This window comes from Sphaerodactylus townsendi, linkage group LG02, assembly GCF_021028975.2.
Source record: "Sphaerodactylus townsendi isolate TG3544 linkage group LG02, MPM_Stown_v2.3, whole genome shotgun sequence".
NCBI classification, from domain to species: domain Eukaryota; kingdom Metazoa; phylum Chordata; class Lepidosauria; order Squamata; family Sphaerodactylidae; genus Sphaerodactylus; species Sphaerodactylus townsendi.
The window spans coordinates 22,874,585-22,896,441 of record NC_059426.1 but is presented as its reverse complement, the minus strand read 5'-3'; the positions used below and the strand labels follow the sequence as shown (position 1 = coordinate 22,896,441).

At 45.0% G+C, this 21,857-nt stretch overlaps 1 protein-coding gene across 4 annotated transcripts in view; it reads left to right on the top strand.

Annotated features, from left to right (window-relative positions):
- The first annotated feature begins 645 nt into the window (after positions 1-645).
- Positions 646-21,857, top strand: part of PPP1R1C (protein phosphatase 1 regulatory inhibitor subunit 1C) — a 59,061-nt gene continuing 37,849 nt past the window's right edge. Inside the window, exons 1-2 of one of the 4 annotated variants that reach the window (XM_048483254.1) lie at positions 646-1,116; positions 4,662-4,719. In XM_048483254.1, the coding sequence (XP_048339211.1) occupies positions 1,036-1,116; positions 4,662-4,719 (139 nt within the window). In that variant the 5' untranslated portion in view covers positions 646-1,035. The remainder of the gene's footprint in view (positions 1,117-4,661; positions 4,720-21,857) is intronic. The other 3 variants (XM_048483252.1, XM_048483255.1, XM_048483253.1) reach the window with 3 other exon arrangements.

Here is a 21,857-nt window from a genome sequence, read left to right as displayed (position 1 = left end):
TTGAAAGGAGCTTTTTCCTGACATGAAACACTCTGCTGGAAGAAAGATTTATTTAATACTTGAAACTGATTTGCAGGATCCAATCCAAGTTGGATTCAGTAGGATGATGCTTCTTCGACCCTAGAAAACCGGTTTGTTTGAAGCATTGTCAGAAAATAATTTGCCATTGACATGTTTGAAAGGCCTGGGACAGGCAGGGACCTGTCAGGCTAACTTGCTACAAAAAGGAACAGACAAGCCTCTCTGAGGAGACTTCCAGAGTTTTGGTGCCATTCCTGAGAAGGCCCTCTCCCGGGTTGCCACTACTAAGGCCCCTTCCACACATGCAGAATAATGCACTTTCAATCCACTTTCACAATTGTTTGCAAGTGGATTTTGCTATTTCGCACAGTAAAATCCAGCTGCAAAGTGCATTGAGAGTGGATTGAAAGTGCATTATTTTACACGTGCGAACGTGTCCAGAGAGGGAGATGATTCTGCAAGCACCCCATAAGGGGATCTAGTGATTACATCCTGCCGGCTCCACACCTTGGATCTGCAAACATCTTGATCTCTGTGCCTATCAATAATTCATGGCCCATCAGCAATACTCTGCAGGCCGCTTACCCTGCACTTTGGAGCAGCCAGTTAGTAATGTACAGTGGAGAGATTCCATCTTTCAAATCCCAGGGCATCAGGCCAAGCTAGGCTAGTATTGCATTTTCACTTATCTTCTGAGCAAACGCTTGGCATATGCAGAAGGCAACCAGCGCACAATTAGCTTATTGTTGCCTTCGGCTTCATGCTGAGAGGATTTTTTTTGAAGGACCAAAGGAGGAATAGTCCTGGTTCCAGCCAGAGACTTTGCTGTGGAATAAGGGGAGTTTCTCAATCCAGGGCAGCTTTGCTTGCTAACTCAGGAATTACAGCTGTTATTAAGGATCGCCTGGTGTGGCTTCCGGGAGCGGGCAGGGGATAATCAAAGAAACAACGTCCGCTCATTCCCTATCTCCTTTTCCAGCCGTACTGGGAGTCTGTTCTCTTCAGATTTCTGCCATGGAGCCAAACAGCCCTAAAAAGATACAATTTGCTGTGCCATTATTTCAAAGTCAAATAGATCCTGAAGCCGCCGAACAGGTAAGCTGGTTTTATCTTCAGAGCAGGACTAAACAGGGAGATGCTACGACGGTAGAAAAACTGCACATAGTTTAGCAGAAGCTATGAAGTTCTGTAAGATGTACTTCTAGCAAAGGGAACAGTTCTCTTTTGGATATTCTTTGTGTGTTTTTTCTCCATGAGCAAATATTGGTTTTCTTCCATTAGAACATATATTTTGCTGTAGTAATCATTCTGGCTTTTTTTTCGGTACTGCTGTGTCATTTTACAAAAATATTCAGTATAAAAATATATTTGGGTGAATGTCAAAATAAACATGAGATGTCAATGGAGCATGTACATGTGTAAGGAATTCAGGGATGTCTAATTGCTATGTTGTAAAAGGGCAGGAGTTTTTATTTGTAAGCAGTTCAGTGAGCTCAAACTTGAAAAAAAGATGTTGAAGGAAAGTACAGTCCTCTAAGAGAATGCCTATAATTTTGTATGTGATACACACACTCACTCACACATGGTAAATGAATGTTCAGGAATGTATACACATTTCATAATGTATTATAAACTGATTTTCTGAAAAAATATAATCTAATACTTGCTTTATCATATGCTGAATCATAAGATTTGCTTTATCATAAGAATGCTTTATCATAAGAATGCTGAAATCTTGGAATTATAACAGGAGATCTGCATCATTGTTTGGAGTTCATCACTCTTGACTATCTAGCTATATCTAGCCGTATAACTGTATTATTGGTTATACATACATGATAGGGCTTCATAGATCATTGGCGTTCTATCGCAAATGTTCAACAGGACAGAATATCGTTTGCCAGAAAGAAATGGCCTTTTATTGGTTGCCATAGATTGAACTAGGGTGCCGAGGCCACGTTCAAAGATTTTCTGCCGACTGAGATAATCATAAATACAACAATTTGCTGAATGTTACATCATCTTCAGAGGATGAAAAGATGTAATTATTAGAACCATATTCCCCATTAAAATCAGCAAGGATCATGCCTACAATAGCTACAGTATTATGCCCATTATTAAATACCACTGTTATTCTGTTGACCTCCATATATCTATTATTCTCCATATATCTGTTATTCTGTTGACTGTTTCACAGTTTGCAGATATCAAAATTGTTACAGACTAGGCCCTGAACTGTCATCTAGAAGGGTTTGGATTTATATCCCCCCTTTCTCTCCTGTAAGGAGACTCAAAGGGGCTTACAATCTCCTTGCCCTTCCCCCCTCACAACAAACACCCTGCGAGGTGGGCGGGGCTGAGAGAGCTCCGAAAAGCTGTGACTAGCCCAAGGTCACCCAGCTGGCGTGTGTAGGAGTGCACAGGCTAATCTGAATTCCCCAGATAAGCCTCCACAACTCAAGCAGCAGAGCTGGGAATCAAACCTGGTTCCTCCAGATCAGAGTGCACCTGCTCTTAGCCACTACACCACTGCTGCTCCCTTTTTGTATACTCTTTTGTACACACATGCCAAAGCATTAATCTTTTGTACACACGTGCCAAAGCATTCAGTGGCCCTAACAGTAGACAGGATATTTAAGACAGAATATTTCTATCGCCTGCTGATCAAACCTTTTTTTCACCAGCAATGAATGCTAAGGAGAAGACATAGAGTCCCTGGTATCAGGACCAGGCAATCTGACGCCATTGTTATTTGATGGTTAGGAAAACATTGCAGGATAGGTTCCAAACAACTGCCTAGGGTCACACCAAGGTTTGTGGCAACTCAGTGGAATTTTTCAACTGCTTCCCTTAAAGAAAACATCCCTGCCATATCACAAAATATTTTTAAAACTCCTTCAAATTTCCAAAGCAGTTTGCCATGTAGTACAAGAGAGAGAAAAACATTCCAAATACCTTCTGGGCTAATGGAATTAGTTCTTTGGATTGTGACCAGCTGATCTGTTAGACTGATTATCCTGCTATTATACTACTGTTTCTCGAGCAGCTCTGACCCAGGTTATGTACGATTTGCTGATTTTTACTCATTAGTTACCCAAAGCCAAAACAATGTCCAACATGAAAGTAAATGTTTTATTAAAGTGTAAGCGCTGAGCACACATTTTGCAAAAAAAGAAAGAAAGAAAGAAAGAAAGAAGAAACTTAGAAGACTAACAAATATTGAAGGAGAAAAATGTTCACACAAAAAAATTGTGAGGTGAAAGTTTCTCTAATATCTTTAGGGTTGGGGTGGTGAACTGGAGGTCAAAACTTAATGGGCAATTACGGCTGATCAACACAAAGAAATATTTTTTCACCCTAGATAATCTAGAGTAATTCCCACAAAATCTGAAAGTGCCCCTTAGAATTTCCAGTGACTTTGCTAAGGATTGTGGGACGTGTAGCTGATCCGTTCAGCCAACTATGCTGGAAACAGCATGAGAGTCTGGACTTGAATCCTGGGTTGGATCCAACCAGCTTTTCCGCTAGTGGAAAAGGGAGACCCCTGTGACCACGAAAAAAGTCGATGCTGAAGATCATCAGACCTGCATGGATAGAAGCCATGTGCAAGGAGAACTTGGTGAGACTGAGTAAAAAAGTTAGTGGGATCCAATCCATGGTGTCCCTCAATTTATGCCAGTTGTTTGGTTGGGAGAGCACTAGGAAAGTCAGGCCATCACTTGACCTCAGCACGATTGGGGAACAGGGACAGGTAGACCAGTTTCATGCTGGGGAATGACACTTCCAGCAACACCGTGCCAGAAGTGATGTCGTGATGTGGGAGGGGAATGCTCCAGGATTCACAAAACCATTATGGGCATACAGGTTTTTGCCAGAAGTGACATCATGCACCAGCACAATGCCATCAATACCTGACCCATTTTCCTCCTTCTGGTCTTTGAGGCAGCAGCAGTGGTCATCATTGGTGATTACTAGGATGTCTCCCGCCATGACAGGAGTCCCATGGCACAGAGGAGAAAGCTGCAGTACTGCAGTCAAAGCTCTGCTTGTGATATGAGTTTGATCCTGAGGGAAGTCAGTTTCAAGTAGCCGGCTCAAGGTTGACTCAGCCTTCAGTCCTTCTGAGGTTGGCAAAATGAGTATCCCTCTTGCTGGGGGTAAAGTGTTGATGACTGGGAAAGGTACGGCAAACCACCCCATAAATAGTCAGTCTAGTAATCTTTGTGATGTGGCATCACCCCATTGGTCAGTAATGCACGGGTGTCTACCTTTACCTTTTGCTCCCACCATAGCATAATGCTGGGCACTTCTAATGGTACGAAATGTCTAATCCTATCCCATGCACATTTAGCACTAAGTACACCAGGTGTGCTTAAGTATTTTATATTTAAGTAGATTGCCGTTTATGGATAGTAACCATAAATATAAGGGTGGACTAACACAACAGTATTGACGTTTACAATAGGCTTGACCAGATTTTGAAAGTTTTGTTTTGATTTGATAGCAGTGGGTAGTTTGAATGCTGTCTAAAAGTGCTTTTTATGATCGACTTGAGTTGCAATAGAACTGCCCATAAATTTGCCATTGACTTTGGTTGCAGCTGTTTTTAACAAACCTGTTGGGGCCTGTGTTTTCTACAGATCAGGAAAAGGCGGCCGACCCCAGCATCACTAGTCATTATGACTGATTCGCCTCCAGGTAAGTCGTTTCTGTAGCATCTAAAATGGTTGGGCATGTGCTTCAGTGGACAGTTGGTTTTGTCAAATAATTCTCTATCGGGGAAAAAGAAAACCAGAATTAGAAACAGCAAGGCATAGTACGTTGGTTGCCTGGTGGCGTGGGATTTGCTCACAAAGAATACAGGTCCATTCTGCACAGCACAAAAAAAGGCATCTGGGGCATGTCTTAGAAAGAGGCAACATTTTTTTGCTCTGCACACCCAAAATGAGACATTTTGAGGACGTCTTAAAAAAAAACCCACCTCTCATGTTTTGTCTGGACAGCCCAGGCAACAGAGGAGAAAAGAGGCTTTTTTCCTGCCTAACCATTGAGCTCTCTAGTCAATTTCCTCCTCCACTTGCACCCGACATTTTGTGTTCTGTTGAAGGAATTCCCCCACCTCCATTTGCTGAAAGTTTCCCCAGGATGTTTGTTCTGCAGGCTCCGACCCTGGGTGCCTTTTCAGCCCAAAAAGTACATAGCTCATCCTGCCAATTCCAGCAATATATAGTTTTCCTAATTTTTTTTTTTGAGGAGCTGTATTTGAAGATATACAGACAGAAGATATACAGATGAGAATCTTCGCTGCTTGGAAGATGGGTCTACCATCCACTGAAAAGCATTTGGTAGACCTGCCTGAGTGGCTAAGAGTCTCATGTGTGTGTCTGTGTATCTTCATATACAGCTCCTTAACAAAAATTAGGAAAATTATAAATTGCCAGAATTGGCAGGACGAGCTGAGTACAACTATGTACTGTCTGGGCTGAAAAGGTCCCCAGGATCGGAGCCTGCAGAGCAAACGTCTCTCAGCAAATGCAGACAGGGAGAATCCCTTCAGCAGCACCCAAAATATCAGGTGCAGGCTGAGGAGAAAACTGACCAGAGAGCTTAACAGTCAGGCAGGAAACATAAGATGCCCCCTTAGCTCCTGAACTCCACATAGCCGGGCAGGAGATATCTTGCAGACAACTTGAAGAAAAAAAGTTCTCCATCTAGTGTCTTCAAAATAAGATGGCTTGGGCTGAAATAAGGCATCCTGAGGACATCTTGGGGAAAAAGCTGTGTGGAGTTCCTCCATAAGACACCTATTTTTGCATCCTCAGGACATCTTATTTGTGCTGTGTGGAACAGACCATAGACAATCAGATAACTGCTGTTGTTTTCCTTTTCCCTGTATTATTTGTGTACATCATGGAGAGGTTCTTACTATCCTGTGGATAGATTTGCCAACCCAGATTAGTAAATTTCTGGAGATTTGTGGGTAAAGTCTTCAGAGGGCAGGAACTCAGTAAGGATATGATACCATAGAGTTCACCCTCCCAAAGCAGTCATTTTCTTCAGGGGACCTGACTTCTATAGCCTTTAGATCTGTTGTAATTCTGAGAGATTTCCAGGCCCCACCTGGAAGTTGGCAGTCCTAACTGGGGGCACATCATTCAAGAGGCCTGTCTGAATGCAGAGGGAGATAGGATATCCACAAGTTGCCCTGTTGTATCAACACCCATTGTCCCTTGCATACTATTTTAAACAGGAGCACAAGGAAGAAAGAGAGGAAAAATCAGTTGGGAAGCGGCTATTCTCCCTGTGACACACAGACAATAAGTCATCCCCATGGTAACAAGATGATGGATAGCAGAAGGCACTGAGCAAAGGCCCCAGAGCTGGGAGGGGAAGCTGGGTGCTCTGGTCCGCTCAGTGGGCAATTCCTACAAATGCCAGGCGGTGGCAGCAGTTGAACTGAGAGAGGGAGAGAAAAACCCCTCCTGGTGTCAGAAAGGCCAGCTGGATGGCAAATGCCAAACAGAGACCTTGGGTAGTCATTGGCATGTGTAACCTCTAACTGTGGGTTCTGTGGGGCAGAACTTGGAATGAGTTTGCAACAACAAATTTTACAAACAAAATGGTTTACTTTCTTAACATATAACATACAACATCAACATTTAACATCACACTTCAAGTTCCTGTTCAGGTTGCATTTTCAAGTCCTTCTAGTTACAGTCTTGTAATGCCAAGTCCATTTCTTCCTGCAAGTGGGTTGGCTCCTGAAGACTCCAAGGGCTTGATGAACAGGATTCAACATGATGAAGGTTTCCAGGAGAACTCTCACCCATTACAACCACAAAAACCCTTAACAAGGTGTTAAGGGCTTATAGAAATCAAGGTCCGAGTCTGGTAGCCTTGTCTCCTCCAAAGAGCTCTGCTGCAGCCTCTTGCTGCTTTGAGTCTCCACCCCTTACTGGGTCGACCCATTCTGAGCATGGGGGTTACACGCGCAGATACCTCAGAGGGCATGGTTGAGTAGGGCTTGCAGATTAGAGTGGAGATTTTCCACCACGTACACCTCCCCTTGCAGGAAGGGAGAGGACACATGTCAGGTATCTATCTGGAGGTGATTAAGTCATTTCTGTGATAGTAACTGAATAATATGAAAAATCCAACAGGATGTCATTCAATAATGACATGTCATGTTTGTCAAACTTTAAAATTCTACTGCAGTCATTTACTAAGCAGTTGTAAATTCTTAAAGGACGAAAAGCTCCTTCAAAATGGCTCCCTACAGATAAGGATATAATTCAGGGCTGTTTCATATATGCCAACGCAGCATAAATCTAAAGATCATTAAAATGGTAAAGACAGTTGTTCTCTAGATGCTTGTGAATCCAGAGGTGCTGCCTCATGATATCCAGTGTGGTGTTGTGGTTACTGTGCTGGACTAGGATCTTGGAGACCTGGGTTCAAACTATGCCATGGGCCAATCACTCTCTCCCAGCCTTACCTACCTTCTAGAGCTGTTGTGAGGGTAAAATGGCAGAGAAAGGATAGAAGGAAAATATACCAAACCGGACATTTGGGTGTTTGATGTCTGCCAGTCTGAAGATAAAATGAAGAGATGCTCTTAATGTGTTATAACATGATGCTTCTCATCTTACAGTGCAGCAACTCAGAGAAGGCCCAAATTTAGACCCATGTACCACTAATGCATCCTCAAAGAAAAACCATTGACAGATTTCCCAATCAATGTTCACCACCGTCCATTTAAAATCCATTTGAAAAGCCCCACGTCTATTTACTGACGCTCCTTTCTCATGTTCTATCAGAGCCTTACAGCGTTATCACAGAAATGCCAGGATATGTATTTCAAATAATGTTTGACTTGTAAGCAGCAGGGCTCCACAGTAGATGGAAAACAAGAGACTATCTCTTTTCTTAGATGGGAAAGAGCTCTTCTTCTGAAGGAAATACCTGGGCATATGGACAATGCTGCTGGGCATCATCAAAAGTGTGACGTGAGGGGAAAATTCAGAACTTGGTTCCAATTACACACCAAAGCTGACTTAGGATCTTTCCTCAGTGGGGTGCAAAAACTTGCTGCAATGGGAAGAATGGAAGTGTCTGTGTCACCCCACCCTTTGCCAAGTTTGCTGGAAGTCCCCCCAGGTTAGGTTTACCACATCTCCCCATATTTGCTGTAGGAACCATTCGCATGAATTCTCTGCCCACAACCTGATGAACCCTATTAAAATAGGGTTTTAAAAAAAAAATCCAGGTCATCTGGGAAGAACACAGGAGCCAAACTAGTCAGGTCTAGATTGGGCAGAGTGGTGAGAGGATGCTCTTAAATATAGTGGGGGCTTCCAACTGCCCACACACTGGCAAAAATTTCATATGGAACTGTCTGATAATAGCAACAGCAACATAAAAATCCTATGGTTCATGTAGATGGTACAGTTGTGTGAACATTTGAGTGTATCACCGCAGCACCTAACCTCTGTAAGCTCATCCATGAAGTGGAAAATTGTAAGGCTCAGCAAAGGATTCTGGGACAGGGCACATATTCGTTCATACCACCATGTGAGCTAGGATTTGGGGGCTTTGTTGCTCTCCTTTGTGACCACAGAGATCAGAACAGAAAACACACTTCTCAGCTGTAGCAATAAGCAGAGAGTCTGGTAAACAAAACTGTTCAACAATTACTGTTCTTCTCAGTCAGGACATACCTACAGAAAAGTACACCTGGGGCAAGCAGTGAAATGGGGGGGGGCGCAAATCCCCCCCCCCCCCGGACAAAATCCCAGTGAATAAAATATCAGGGGAATATTAACCAGATTTTCTTTTGCATGAAAGAGGTTTGGATTAGCTTCTGCAATTCTCATTTTTAATTAGTTTACAAAACCAACAAAATTACAAAGTTGAAAAGAGTAAATTTCAATAGAGCAAAAGGAAGTCCCCTTTTCAAGTGGAAAAATTTAAAACAGAGAAATCGCTTGACTCATTTGCCCCAGTCCCACTGTTCTATCCGTATTAGACCAATGTTCTTGGGCCGGCCAGTCCGCTCTGCAGCTGCCCTTGGCTCAGCTGCCCTCCCCCTCCCTATGGATCCATGTCCTCCCGCGCCCTACTCTGGTTCTGCCACTGTTCACAGACACCACTGCAGCAGCAGAATGAGTGCAGAGCAGGAAGTTTGAAAAGACCACATCACTCAATGGTTGCAACCCAAGCAAGCCAGCTGCTCCTCATTGGCTGGGGCTAATTCTCCTCTCAGCACCAGAGGGGCGGGAAGGTGAACGAGGAGGGGCAAAGTGGAGGCCTGTGGCTCATCCAATTTCAGATAGTGAAGAGGGGAAAAGAATTGGCTGGAGCGGGCTGATCCTTCCTTCTAAACAAGACCGATACACAGCCTTCACTGGGAGGGGAGGGGCTACAATTCTTGGGGTCATCTCTGCAACTGGAGTGGGCTGCTTTCTGGCTCCTTGCATTGGGCAGGCCGGAAGGAGGCGGAGGCAGGGGTTTGTTGCTTGCCTGTCTGTGCTGCATGCCTCCCCCCTCCACGTGATGAGCCTGGAGTCTCTCTCTTCACCCCAGCTCAGGTGTACCCACACTTGCTCCCACACTCTGTTCTGGCAGCACGGTACTTCCCCCCCAGGCATGCCCCACCTTGGCACTCTCTGCTCCAGCATGCCCACAGCCCCAGCCCTGCTTCCAAGTCCCCACCTTCTGTTCTAGTGCTGCCCCTGGGTCAGGGGGAGGGGGAAGCCAGGTTGCCCAGCTCCCCCAGTCAGCTGGCACCCAGGGCACAAGCTCTGATTTGCCCCCCTAAGATACACCAATGTTCTCAATGGAAACGTTTTGATGAGGCTTCTCTGCAATGCCATTTGAATCCCTCTAGTGTGAGATAACTCTAGGATTGACAGCTCTAGGGTAGGGAATTTGTGAAGATTTAGGGGTGGAGCCTGAGGCGAGTAGACTTTGGGATATCAGCAGGATGTAATACCATGCAATCTAGCCTCTGAAGCAGCCATTTTCCCCAGAGGAACTGTTGTCTGGGGGCAGCCAAATGCACCCCCACATTTTTCCCAGAGGAAACGTTGTCCAAAGATCAACTGTAATTCTGGTGGTTGGAAACCCTACCCTAGGGGGGGCCAACCTGTGGTGCTCCAGATGTTCATGGACTACAATTCCCACCAACTCCCGCCAGAATGACCAATTGGCCATGCTGGCAAGGACTGAGGGGGATTGTAGTCCATGAACATCTGGAGCTCTACAGGTTGGCCACCCCTGCGACCCTGTTCTGTACTTCATGTTTTATTTTTCTGTTCATTCTTGCAGTGGTACTAAATCAAATATGTACATAAAATCCTCTGTGGCTCACAGAAAATTCTCTTGTCAACAAAGTAGATGCTTCCTGTTATCCCTTGTCCTTTAGTGATTATAAGAGTGGTTTTTTTTAGCACTTCACTTCTACTTGAGTATTAATGCTCACTGTGCCAAATTTGCAGAAAACACTGTATCTGGTGGATCTGCCTTGAATGGAACTCAGTATTTTGTATACCAAGTTTTATTTCTGGATTATATTGTTGTGAGATTGCCACTTGATTACAGTTAATGAGTTGGTTGCTGTAGCATTGCTTAACGTGATGTTCCACTGAATCAGGAATTGTAATAAAAGAATGGTTCCCAGATTAGCTCAGAACTCGGAGACCCCGTCTTCTTTGGTGCTTGGAGGGCACCGCGCTGTGTTGGGGAAAGACCATTTGGGGACAGCGAGTTAAAGAGAGAATCAGTTCTGCTGAAGACAGAGCTGGATTTATGCACAAGTGAAGCAATAAACTACAGTTCAGGGATTCAGATTATGTGTGCCATCCATTTCCAACTGACTCGCAAAAAAACAACATGAGGTTCTCATGGCAAGAAGTGAGCAGTGGTGTTTGCCATTGCCTTCTCTGGCAGCGGCCCCAGTCTCTCTTGGTGGTCTCCCATCCAAGTACTGACCGTAGTCAACCCTGCTTAGCTTCCATATGTCGGGAGTACTTTGATTGTGTGTTCCTGCATGACAGGGGGTTGGACTTGATGGCCCTTGTGGTCTCTTCCAACTCTATGATTCCATGTTTCTATGATCCAAGCTCTTATGAGGGTAGAAAAAATACAATAAATACAAAAAAAGAGACTAAAATTACTAAAGGTAGTAATGCTATAGCACTCTTAACATAGCTTGGGGAAGGGTTACCCAGTGTGGGACCTATGAGTGCCCTGGATACATTTTCATGAATACAATAGCAACAGCTGCCATTGAGAATCAGAAGGACTGGTAAGCATCTTCATTCAGGACAAGAAAGCATTCAGTATTTTTTTCCTTTTTATTCCCACCTCTCTCCCCTCCCTCCAGGCTTCCTTTCATTTCTTTTTATTCCCCTTCAGCAGTTCTTTAGAAAAGTGGCACATCCATGTCTCTGCCTCTTGTGGCATCCATTTTGGGATGGTGCTCACAGCCCTCCCTTTCAAAATTCCAATGGTCCCCACAGGTTCAAAAAGGACGGGAACCAGTGGCGTAGCGCCAACAGGGCAGTAAGGGAGCATGACAGGGGGTGTTTGGAGGATGGGACGGGGGCATGGCAGGGGCATGACAGGGAAGCAGGGCAGGGGATTAGATGAGCCAGGTGAGGCAGGCCAGGATCATACAAGGTGGTGAGCAGCAGGAGAGAGGGAGTGGGCCGGCCAGGGCTATGTGAGGTAATGGACCATCTGAGGGGGCAGGTGGTGGGCAAGGGAAGGAGCGAGCCTCCCCCTGCAAGCCAAAAAGGGCAGGCAGGGGCCGGGCTGGGCTGGACCCTGCTTGCCCTTCTGGCTAGTGAGTGGGAGGTGCAGCCAAATGCACCCCACATTATCTAGGCAAGTGGTGCCTAGGTCACAAGACCCCTTTCACCCCCCAAGATACGCCCCTGTTCTTCACTCCTCCACATGAGCAACAGACTCTTATCTAGTGAACCAGATTTGTTTCTCCACTCCTACATTCCTGGTGGGTGACCTTGGGCTAGTCACAGTTCATTCATAACTCTCTCATCCGCACCTACCTCCCACTAAGTGTCTGTTGTGGGGAGAAGAAGAGAAAGGAGTCAATAAGCTGCCTTGAGATTATTTACAGAGAGAAAGGCATGGTATAAATCCTAACTCTTCTTCTTCTTAATCAGGATCTGTCTGAAGATTTTGGGGTGGGGAATGGGGAAGAAATTCTCTCACCTTCTTAGAGGATCTGAGGTGATGCCCTGTCAGAGTTTCTCTTCGCCTCGAGCTGTGCTCATCTTCCGTACTTGGCATATAAGTAAATATTACAGTCCTGCAATCAAGCTCTTGTGCTGTCTCCTCAAAAGGGAACTCCACCTAGCAGTCTCTAGAAGTGGGGAGAATGTCATAAGATATTTCGACACTTTAAAGCAAATATTTATTTTGTCTTAGCATCGGTAAACATAATTCAAACACATTTGGGTCAGAATGCAAGATTTTGGCATGGCCGGTGTCAATAAAAATGTTTTCCAGTGGTTTCTAAGGCAATAAAGGCAGGATCCAAGCACTGTAAGTAAATAAACAAACACATTGTTTGGAACCTGAACTCGATGCATTGTTTCAGCCTGTCTTTATGAGTGGGGAATTGGGGAATGTTCCCCAAGAAGGAATGCATGCAGCATTCCCCCACAAACCCACTTTATTTGTGAGTTTTCACCCAACACCATGCTTTTTTCAAATGGGATGGACTGACTTTATAAAGGAAGCCACCACCCTGAGTTTGCAAGACCTTATCAAAGACGGTAAGGAGAGGACAATTTGGAGGTATTAATCCATGGCATGCCCTTAAATTGGAAGCAATTTGGCAACGCTTAACCCACAAACACACACAATTAAATAATTTGGGAAAGATCTGGACTCCTCAGGGAGGTGTGGCTTGGAGGGTCAATAGCATCAGGGAAATATTTATATCTGGACATAATTTTGTTTTTCCTGGTAAATGTATCTCGTTATTTTGTTTTCTGATGTGTTGGTGTTATTTTTTAAACTCTTGTGGTTACACATGTTGCATCCTAATCATTGGGACAAAGGTGGGCCCCTTAATAAACTCACAGAGAAAGGCGAACAGCCCACCCTGGCAAAGTACTTTTATCAAATATTATAATATAATATATTGGCAATGTGATAAACTATAGAACACCAAAATGCACTATGGCCATTGGCCTGGAATATTGTTACTTAAATATTGTTACACATTGAGATATTCATGGACTTTGATGTTGATTTGGAACATTGTCATATACTTAGAAATTCTCATGGACTGTGATGCATAGAGGACAAAAATTTCTAAGGGTGATTCCCCACAGTACATTCTGTAGAGCTCGACTTGCGTCCGTCGGAATTTTTCTTCATGAAGTCGACTCGCTGTTGTTCCGCACAGCGGCTGAGCTCGTTCTTCCTTAGCCGAGCTCAGAGGGCGGGATGAGCTGTGCACGCCACTTCCTGCTTCACATTCTATTGGCTGCCACGAAAAGTTGGCACCTGAGCTCGATTCGCCGTTAATCCGCACATTGTCGAATTTGTCTCTCCTTACCCGAGCTCAGTGAGCAGGGTCGACTCTGTGCGTCATCCACCACTCTGCCCTGATTGGTTCCCTTTCCCACGGCGATTATGATTGGCTGGCCGAAAACGCGCCGTGATTAGTTAAAGGGAAACTAAACCCTGATTGGGCAGAGACAGGAACAACGCGATTGGCTGGAGGGGCAAGTCGAGTACAACAGAGAGTCCGCACAAGCATGAGCTCGACATGAGTTCACCAAAAAGTACTCCCTCCGAGCAGGGATCAAGAAGATCTGGCTCAGGCGGGTCAAAGGAGAGTCGGACTTGTGTCGAAATCTGTGGCTGTGCGGACTACCTGAGCCGAACACAAGTCGAGCCCTGCTGGTAATGTACTGTGTGGAATCACTCGTAGAAAGGAGTGTGCATTATAATAATAGGATGCATATTAACAGCTGTCTGTGTGTACAGTCTTTGTAGTTTGTATACATGTTTCTGTTGCACCTTTGTATAAGAATAAAGCACTTGCATGGTTTTTGTATGTAATAAGTGTAGTTGGCTATTGGGCCTACTGGTTTGCTTTGAAACCTGTGTGGTATTTTTTGACATGTCCCCAAATGTTTCCCTGTCCCTTCAGAACATTTCTTTTGAGATTTGGGAAGCTGCTAGGCAGTTATGCAATTTTATGGAATTCTTCTTCCTGTAGGAGGCAGGAATGCAAGACTACCTTCATTTTCTCTGGGAGGGAAGATAGAAAAACCAGATCTCTTTTTGACCAGGCCTCTTCCAACAGACATTTAGCTTAGCCATCCTCCCAGGGTATGAACACTGGCTTAATTTTTGCTAAGAGCTAATTACACTTTATCCTAATGCAGCTGCAGATTGCAGTTCACAAGCATAGGAGTCTATCGCTATTGACTTGGAGCCGCTCCGATGCCATCCCGTGTGGAAAATGGAAGGGTTGCTCCAGCTAAATTGTTTTGATCTAATGGCTGTTTCTCAGAAATGAACCAAGCAGCTCGCTTGAGTTCCTCAACCTTTGCTGCCAAGAAGATGCGGCACGTCAGACCACACGAAATGATTTAAACACTGATCGCAGGTTGGGCTTTAAGAAATATGCTCAGTGTGCATGGGGCGGGGAGAGAGAGAGACATTGATTGGAATATCTTCCTTGGCAGAATCACTTAATGGCAGTGCATCAAGAGCTCACTTGTTGGCCCGGGGATATGCAGTCCATTCTTAATACGTGAGAGCCCGCGTGGTGTAGTGGTTAAGAGCGGTAGACTCTAATCTGGAGAACCGAGTTTGATTCCCCACTCCTTCACATGACTGGAGGGCTCTAATCTGGTGAACTGAATTTTTTTACCTGCTCTTACACATGCCTGCTGGGTGACCATGGGCTTGTCACAGTTCTTTGGAACTTCCTCAGCCTCACCGACGTCACCAGATGTCTGCTGTGGGGAGAGGAAGGGAAGGAGTTTGTAAGCTGCCTTCAGTCTCCTTACAGAAGAGAAAGGTGTATAAATCCAAACTCCTGTCCAAACTCCTCCTCCTCCTCCTCCTCCTCTTCTTCTTCTTCTTCTTCTTCTTCTTCTTCTTCTTCTTCTTCTTCTTCTTCTTCTTCTTCTTCTTCTTCTTCTTCTTCTTCTTCTTCTTCTTCTTCTTCTTCTTCTTCTTCTTCTTCTTCTTCTTCTTCTTCTTCAACTGTAGCACTGTGAACAATCCTTCACAGCAGCTTCCATCATTGTTGTGACTTCCTTGTAGTGCTACAACAGATGCTTCCGATTGTGGGCAGCAAGGCGACACCTTAAACTGGACTGGATCCCATTGATGGCAGCATCTTCCCCTGATGCATGAAACTCTCACCAGAAATCCTTCTTCCATCAAGGGGAGGCACCATTGCTAGCGGGCTGTAGCTCACTCAGACTGGCGTTTATCTCAACCAAGTTTTCTGGAGAGGCAGCAAAGAAATATTCCAAAATGAATAAATGTGCCATCTTGACAAGTGCTGTTGGATTAATAGTCGGCCTCCAAAAGTCTTCTCCTCAGCTTTGCCTTGAGACCCTCTTTCACATTAGGATACCAGGGTCTGAACACCAGACTTCTTCATACAAAATATGAGCGGTTTCCAAAAAACTAAGGTTCCTTCCTAAAGTGATGTACGTGCATTGGTTATAAAACAGCACAAAGTTCTGCTTCATTTCCACTGTCAACAGCACTACTTTATCATGGATAATAATTACAGGTGCACCAAAAGTAGGTTTGCCAACAAGCCTGGATGAAAAGGTCCTCTCTCTTTAATAGGGATGTTATTTAACAGGTCATACAATTTCGCTCCATGGTATGAAAAGATTAAGAGGTATATTTCTACACAGTGAGGTTCCATTCAAGAGGCAGGGCATTTCACCCCTGGCTTGTTGGAAACTTAATTCACTTTTTCAGTGGTAGGGATCAGAGGCGTAGCAAGGGGGGAAGTGTAAAGATGCAGGTTGAGTTCGCCCTTCTGATTTACCCGTCCCGTACTCTGACAGAATTCCCTTGACGAGCTGAGAAGCCCAGGTCTGCTATAGCAGTGATGGCCGAACCTTTTTTGAGACCGAGGGCACAAATTGCAGCCCAAACCCCACTTGTGTATCGCAAGGTGCCAACTGGCAATTTAGCCTGAATGCTGAGGTTTTAGTTTAGAAAAAAAACCAGTTGGCTCCCTCTTCCTCTGCCCACCCATTCAGCGGTAGAGGGCTAGCCTGCTCCCAAAAGCCCCTCCCAGCAAGTCCCAGCAGCACCACTCTGTGCCTCTCTAGCATCTCTGCCTGCTCTGCCCCACCCCGGCCGGGCAGCAGCCTGCAGACCAGGCCGACCCTTCTCTCACACGTGCGCCTTAATAAAGTACTCAGTGGCCCAGGCCAGCCTAGATGTGTGTGTGTGTGTGGGGGGGGTGATTTTCCACCACCACATGATGAACTCTGTGTGCACGTGCCCACAGAGAGGGCTCCGAGTGCCACCTTTGGCACCCGTGCCATAGGTTCGCCATCACTGTGCTATAGTAACCTTGCTAGTGGCCTTATCGTAGATGTTTGAAACTAGCATTCCGTTCCCATGAGAATGTGACTGGGTGAGTAAGGGGAGGAGCGTTTATAACCTATGGTTTAGGCGGGCAGTCTGCCATCCCGTGTGTGTGCTTTCTGAAGTGTCTGAATAAACGGACTTTGAACCAATGCCTTTTATTTCTGCTTCTTTCGGAATTCCTTACAAGACCTGCCAGTGGAGGAGCGCCCGGTGCACTAGTGCGTCCTCTGCCCCTGCCGCGCCCCAGAACACCCCTGAAACGCCCCAGAACACCTTCGCCACACTCCCACAGGGCGCGCGCACCTGGTGCATCGTGCACCCCCTGCCCCCTTAAAGCTAAACCTCTGGTAGGGATGCCAACTTCCAAGTTTGGCCTGGATTTCTCCTGAAATTACAGCTGATCGTCAGGCTACAAAGATCAGTTCCCTGGAGGGAATGGTTGCTTTAGAGCACAGGTGTCAAACTCACGGCCCTCCAGATGTTATAGACTACAGTTCCCATCATCCCCTGCCAGCATGAGCAATTAGCCATGCTGGCAGGGGCGTGTCAGAACATGAATCCATCTGGAGGGGAGCCGTCTTTCTATCTTGATGGGTAGACTCAGTGTATGATATCCTAGCCAGTGTCCTCCCACTTCCCAAACCTCAACCACTCCAGGCGCCACACCAAAATCACCAGGAATTTCCCAACCTGGAGATGGCAACAATAACTTTGGGCCTTAGCCAGTATGTGGTGGGCCTGTACCATACCCCCCTGAAGTCTACTTTTGAGAGAAGGTAAGGAGAATGACAGGGGTCTTTGACTCTGTTGTCTCCTGACCTCTTTTCTCCACCAGCTGATATAAGTAACTCCAAACTGCTTGTGTCTGTGCTGGATAAAAATACAGGTGTCCCTAAATTTCCCCCAGCGGGAAGTGAAGTTCTAAGGCACAGGAGAGAAAAGGTGTCATGATATCCTTCAACTACCTCTGTGAATCTGACTCAGTGTCCTGTGGAGTTAAGGTTAGTGGCTGAGACGGAGCAGAGGGACCAGTATTAGACAAATAAGTCTATTCAAACAATAGTTGGTCTTGTTTAGCCAGCTTTTATTACAAGAAAAGCGGAGACACCCAAATAAACATTGTGTGTCTCAAGAGAGAAAGAACGAAGACATTGCTTTACACATTTTGTCTACCATCTAGAAAGCTGATGCTAAAACTGATCAATTGTAATAGTGGGAAACTGGCAGAACGAGGGGGAACTGCGCCTGGGGCACGCATGCGCCCCCGCCATGCCCCCATCCACCCCGTCCCACCTCAGAATGCCCTCACCACACCCCCGCAGGGGCATGTGCCCAGTGCGTCATGCACCCCCTTATCCCCTTGGCGCTACGCCACTGATGGGAAATATCAGGTGCCACCTGGAAGTTGCTAACTCTATTTATATGGTCGTTTTCTCCCTGATTGGGGACCCAAAGCAGCTAATGCCATGCAGCCCAGCCTTCAAAGCAGCCATTTTCTCCAGAGGAGCTGATTTATGTAGTAAGGAAATCAGTTGTAACTCCAGGAGATCTGGCAACTTTAGCTGCCACATTAGCTGCTCACAACCTCCCTATAGAAGGTGATCCATCTGTGATAACAGGTGGCTTCTTGCTGTTCCCTTGGCTTTTTCTGAAATAGTTTTGCCTGTTGTTAAAATTGTTGCTTCATGGGGCCAGATAATATCAAGAACAGATGTTGACACAGGATTGCAACACTCTGTACAAAGGGCTGATGACTAATCGCACAGACCAACATATTCTAAAAAGTTCTCTCTCTCTCTCTCTCTCTCTCTCTCTCTCTCTTTCATTCTCCCCTTTTAATTTTTGGTAGGGTATCTTCGAAGCCAGGACTCAATATGAAATTCGAGCACTCATATCTCTGTGGCTTCAAAGATACCTCACCGAAATTTTTTTTAAGGGAAAAACAACACGTTGCCATAATTGGCAGACAAAGCTAAGTTCATTCATGTACTTCAATCACTGAAATAGCAGCCAGCTGTGATGCCAGGAGAGGAAATGTCTGTGGGAAACACTCAGAAAATGGTGGGCAGCACAGAGAATCAAACTGAAGTGGCAGAAAATGGCGGGCATGAGCCGCTGAGAAAGCAAAAGTGAGAGCTTTACAATTGGGTGGGAAAAAATAAAATGTTTCCTGCTGTCCACACAGCAAGCAGGAAACATTTGAAAAACAGCTTCAGGAAAAAAAGTCACTAATTTGGCATTTTCGGAATAAGCCATTTTGAGCAAAAATAAAACATTTTCCAATTATTTTGGGGGGGGGGGGAACTGTGCGGAAGTCTACCCCCAAATGTCTTTTTCTTGTCCTGCAAATGTTTTATTTGTGCTGTGTGGAATGGGCCAATGTTCTGTAATGGTTAGAATATTGGACTATGGCTGCGGAGCCCTGGGTTCAATTAGTCATGAAGTTCATTGTGTGATAGTGTTGCCAACTTCCTAGCCTGCAAATATGCAAAGCGTAGAAAAAGTGTGAGAACCCAGTTTTCAAAAAGGCAGCCTTTTTAAAGATTGCCCTCTCAATACTGATTTTCCACTTCAAAAAGCATGAAAAGTTCCTGTTTATATTTATAAAAGTAATGAGAAAAATAAAAATAATTATGAGCCATCCAGAGGGGTGATCTCAAGAAGCTCTTTTTAAATAATTCCAGCACAGTACAGTCTGGCAAAAGCCTAGCATTTTCCCCCAATTAAGACACCCTTCAGCTTGTACTAGGCTGAACTTACATAGAACTCTGGGTTTTTCAACCAATCTGTCTTGTAAACGCCTATGTTATTTTCAACAGCACTTAGCCTCTACTTGGAATAAGCCATGTTGTATTTTTTTGGCTTAGCAAAGCCAATACCACCTGTTTTCAGATGCAAATTTCTGCTTTGGCTTCAGCTGTACAAACAGAAGCCATGTATCTGTAAAAGCAATTATTAATAGTGATTGATTTCTGCATATATTTTTTAAGCAGGCAGTACCGCTGTTTCCCCACTCTGTTTTATAAAACAACTCAAGAAGCACTAAGTTAGGTGCCTAAGACAAGAATTAGCAAAGGTAGGATTTTACTATGCACAGGACGTACTTTATAGAAGGGTATATTGAATGATGGGAGGAAAGGCAGGATGATGTAGCCTGCCTTCGTCTGATCTTGCAAGCTAAGCAGCATTGATGTTTGAATGGAAGATTCCCAAGGAAAGTCCTGCAGAGAAAGTCTGCTTCTCATTTGCCTTCAAAACTCCACCAGGGGCTGCTATAAGTCAGTTGTGACTTGATGGCGTTTTACACACACACACACACACATTTTATTTATTGGTTTATTCCAGAGGTGGGATCCAGCAGGTTCTCACCAGTTCCCGAGAGTGGGTTACTAATTATTTGTGTGTGCCGAGTGGGGGTTACTAATTGGGTCCGCTTTTCCATCTCCACGCCCTCGCCTCCCCGAGAGGCATACTGCCTTTGAACGTGAAGGTTCCATATAGCAATTGCGACTAATAATGTAACTCCCTGAACTGGGTTAATCCCTTCCAGGTACTGCAATTCATTGATTCTCAGCCTTTCGTACCTTTTATCTCACCAGTCTCTATCAAAGAACCTGTGTGTTTCACCATTGCTGTGTTCAGATTTGTGAGTTGGGGCATTTTCTATAATGGGATGATGATCTAGAAATGACCTGGTGCAAAAAAATTTTTGGGGGGGGTCGTGGTGGGGTGGCTGCCCATGGGTTTTGCCCATCCAAGGTTTTGCCCAGGGCTCAGGTTTGCCTAGGTATGCCTCTGCCCCCTTTGCTGAGGTGGGGCTGGCGAGGGAACCTGTTACTAAAATTTTTGGATCCCACCACTGGTTTATTCCATTTATACCCCGTTCTACACCGAAGTCCCAAGACCGCTGACATAATAGGGTTAAAACCCCATTAAAACATTACAATCCTAAAAACATAAAACATTAAAAACCACCATAAAAACATCCTTTAAAAACAACCAATAAAAATATCCATTAAAAATCCCCACCCCTGCCTCCCCCCACCCTTCAGCTGGCATTGATACGGGAGACCCTGGGGGGTCACACACTGACGGCCTGGATAAAGAGGAGGGTTTTAACCAGGCACCAAAATCCATAAAGTGTCAGCACCTGGCGAATTTCTGCAGGAAGGCTGTTCCACACCTTGGGGCCTGCCCCAGAAAAAGCCCTAGTATGGCGTGATAAGTTATCTTTAGCTCTTTATGCAAAGGTACCTCGCTGTACTATGAAGGACGTAGAATTTTACCAGCTAGGCTGGTCAACTGGGTTTTCCAAGTGGTTCTTTTTCCTACAGCATGATTGGTTCCCCTTCATTTCTGGCCCGTTTTGAGATAAGCTTTCATTCCCATACTGGAGAAAATAAGAGAGATCAATTTTTCACTCAGTTAACTTTTGAGGCAAAGGGATTCGCTGTGCTTACTACTTATTAGGAATGCTGCAGATTTCACCACAGATATGTTTAAACTTATGTCCAAAAGTGGTTGGTCATTTATGAGCTGGTCACCCGGCCTGAACAGCCATGAATGCCTGCCAAACAGGTTTGTAACCATGTTTTTACAAAACTGTGCATGAGCAAAGATGCTGCCAATGCAAATTAATCAGCAGCCTTTAGTGTCACTAGGGACTACTTAGGTGAACACCAAAGAGTAGGCTTTATTTACGACTGACTGAACTATTTAAACAATTGCCTGCTGAGTGCAACAGTTATGCAGCAAGAATGTGGGGGGAGAGAACTCATTTGGGCTGTGTGAGAATACATACATGCAATTATGCTGTCCTGCATGATTAGGAAAGAATATAGTCAACCCCCTCCCCCCAACAGCTGCAAATAGGGTGACAAACAGTTGAAACCAGTTTCCTGTTCATGACCAGTAAACAGGCTGTGAGCTGCAACTGGAAGCCATACTGACAACTTAGTGCATATACTTTCAAAACCTTTGCAGCAGTTGATTTTTCACTGCAGCCAAACAATGGGATTTTTGTTTTTCCTTCTCCTTAGATAGTTTTTGTTGGCTTCAGCAGAGGATGAAACCCATTTATGGAAAGTACAAAGAGGTCTAAGCTAAGCGAGCCAAATGGAAGCAAAGAGGCAAGTTTGCAAAACAGTGAGGAAGGTCAGTCGCCTCCACGTTTCCCTTGTGGGATTCTTGGATGCGTCTGGATTATAATTGTTGCA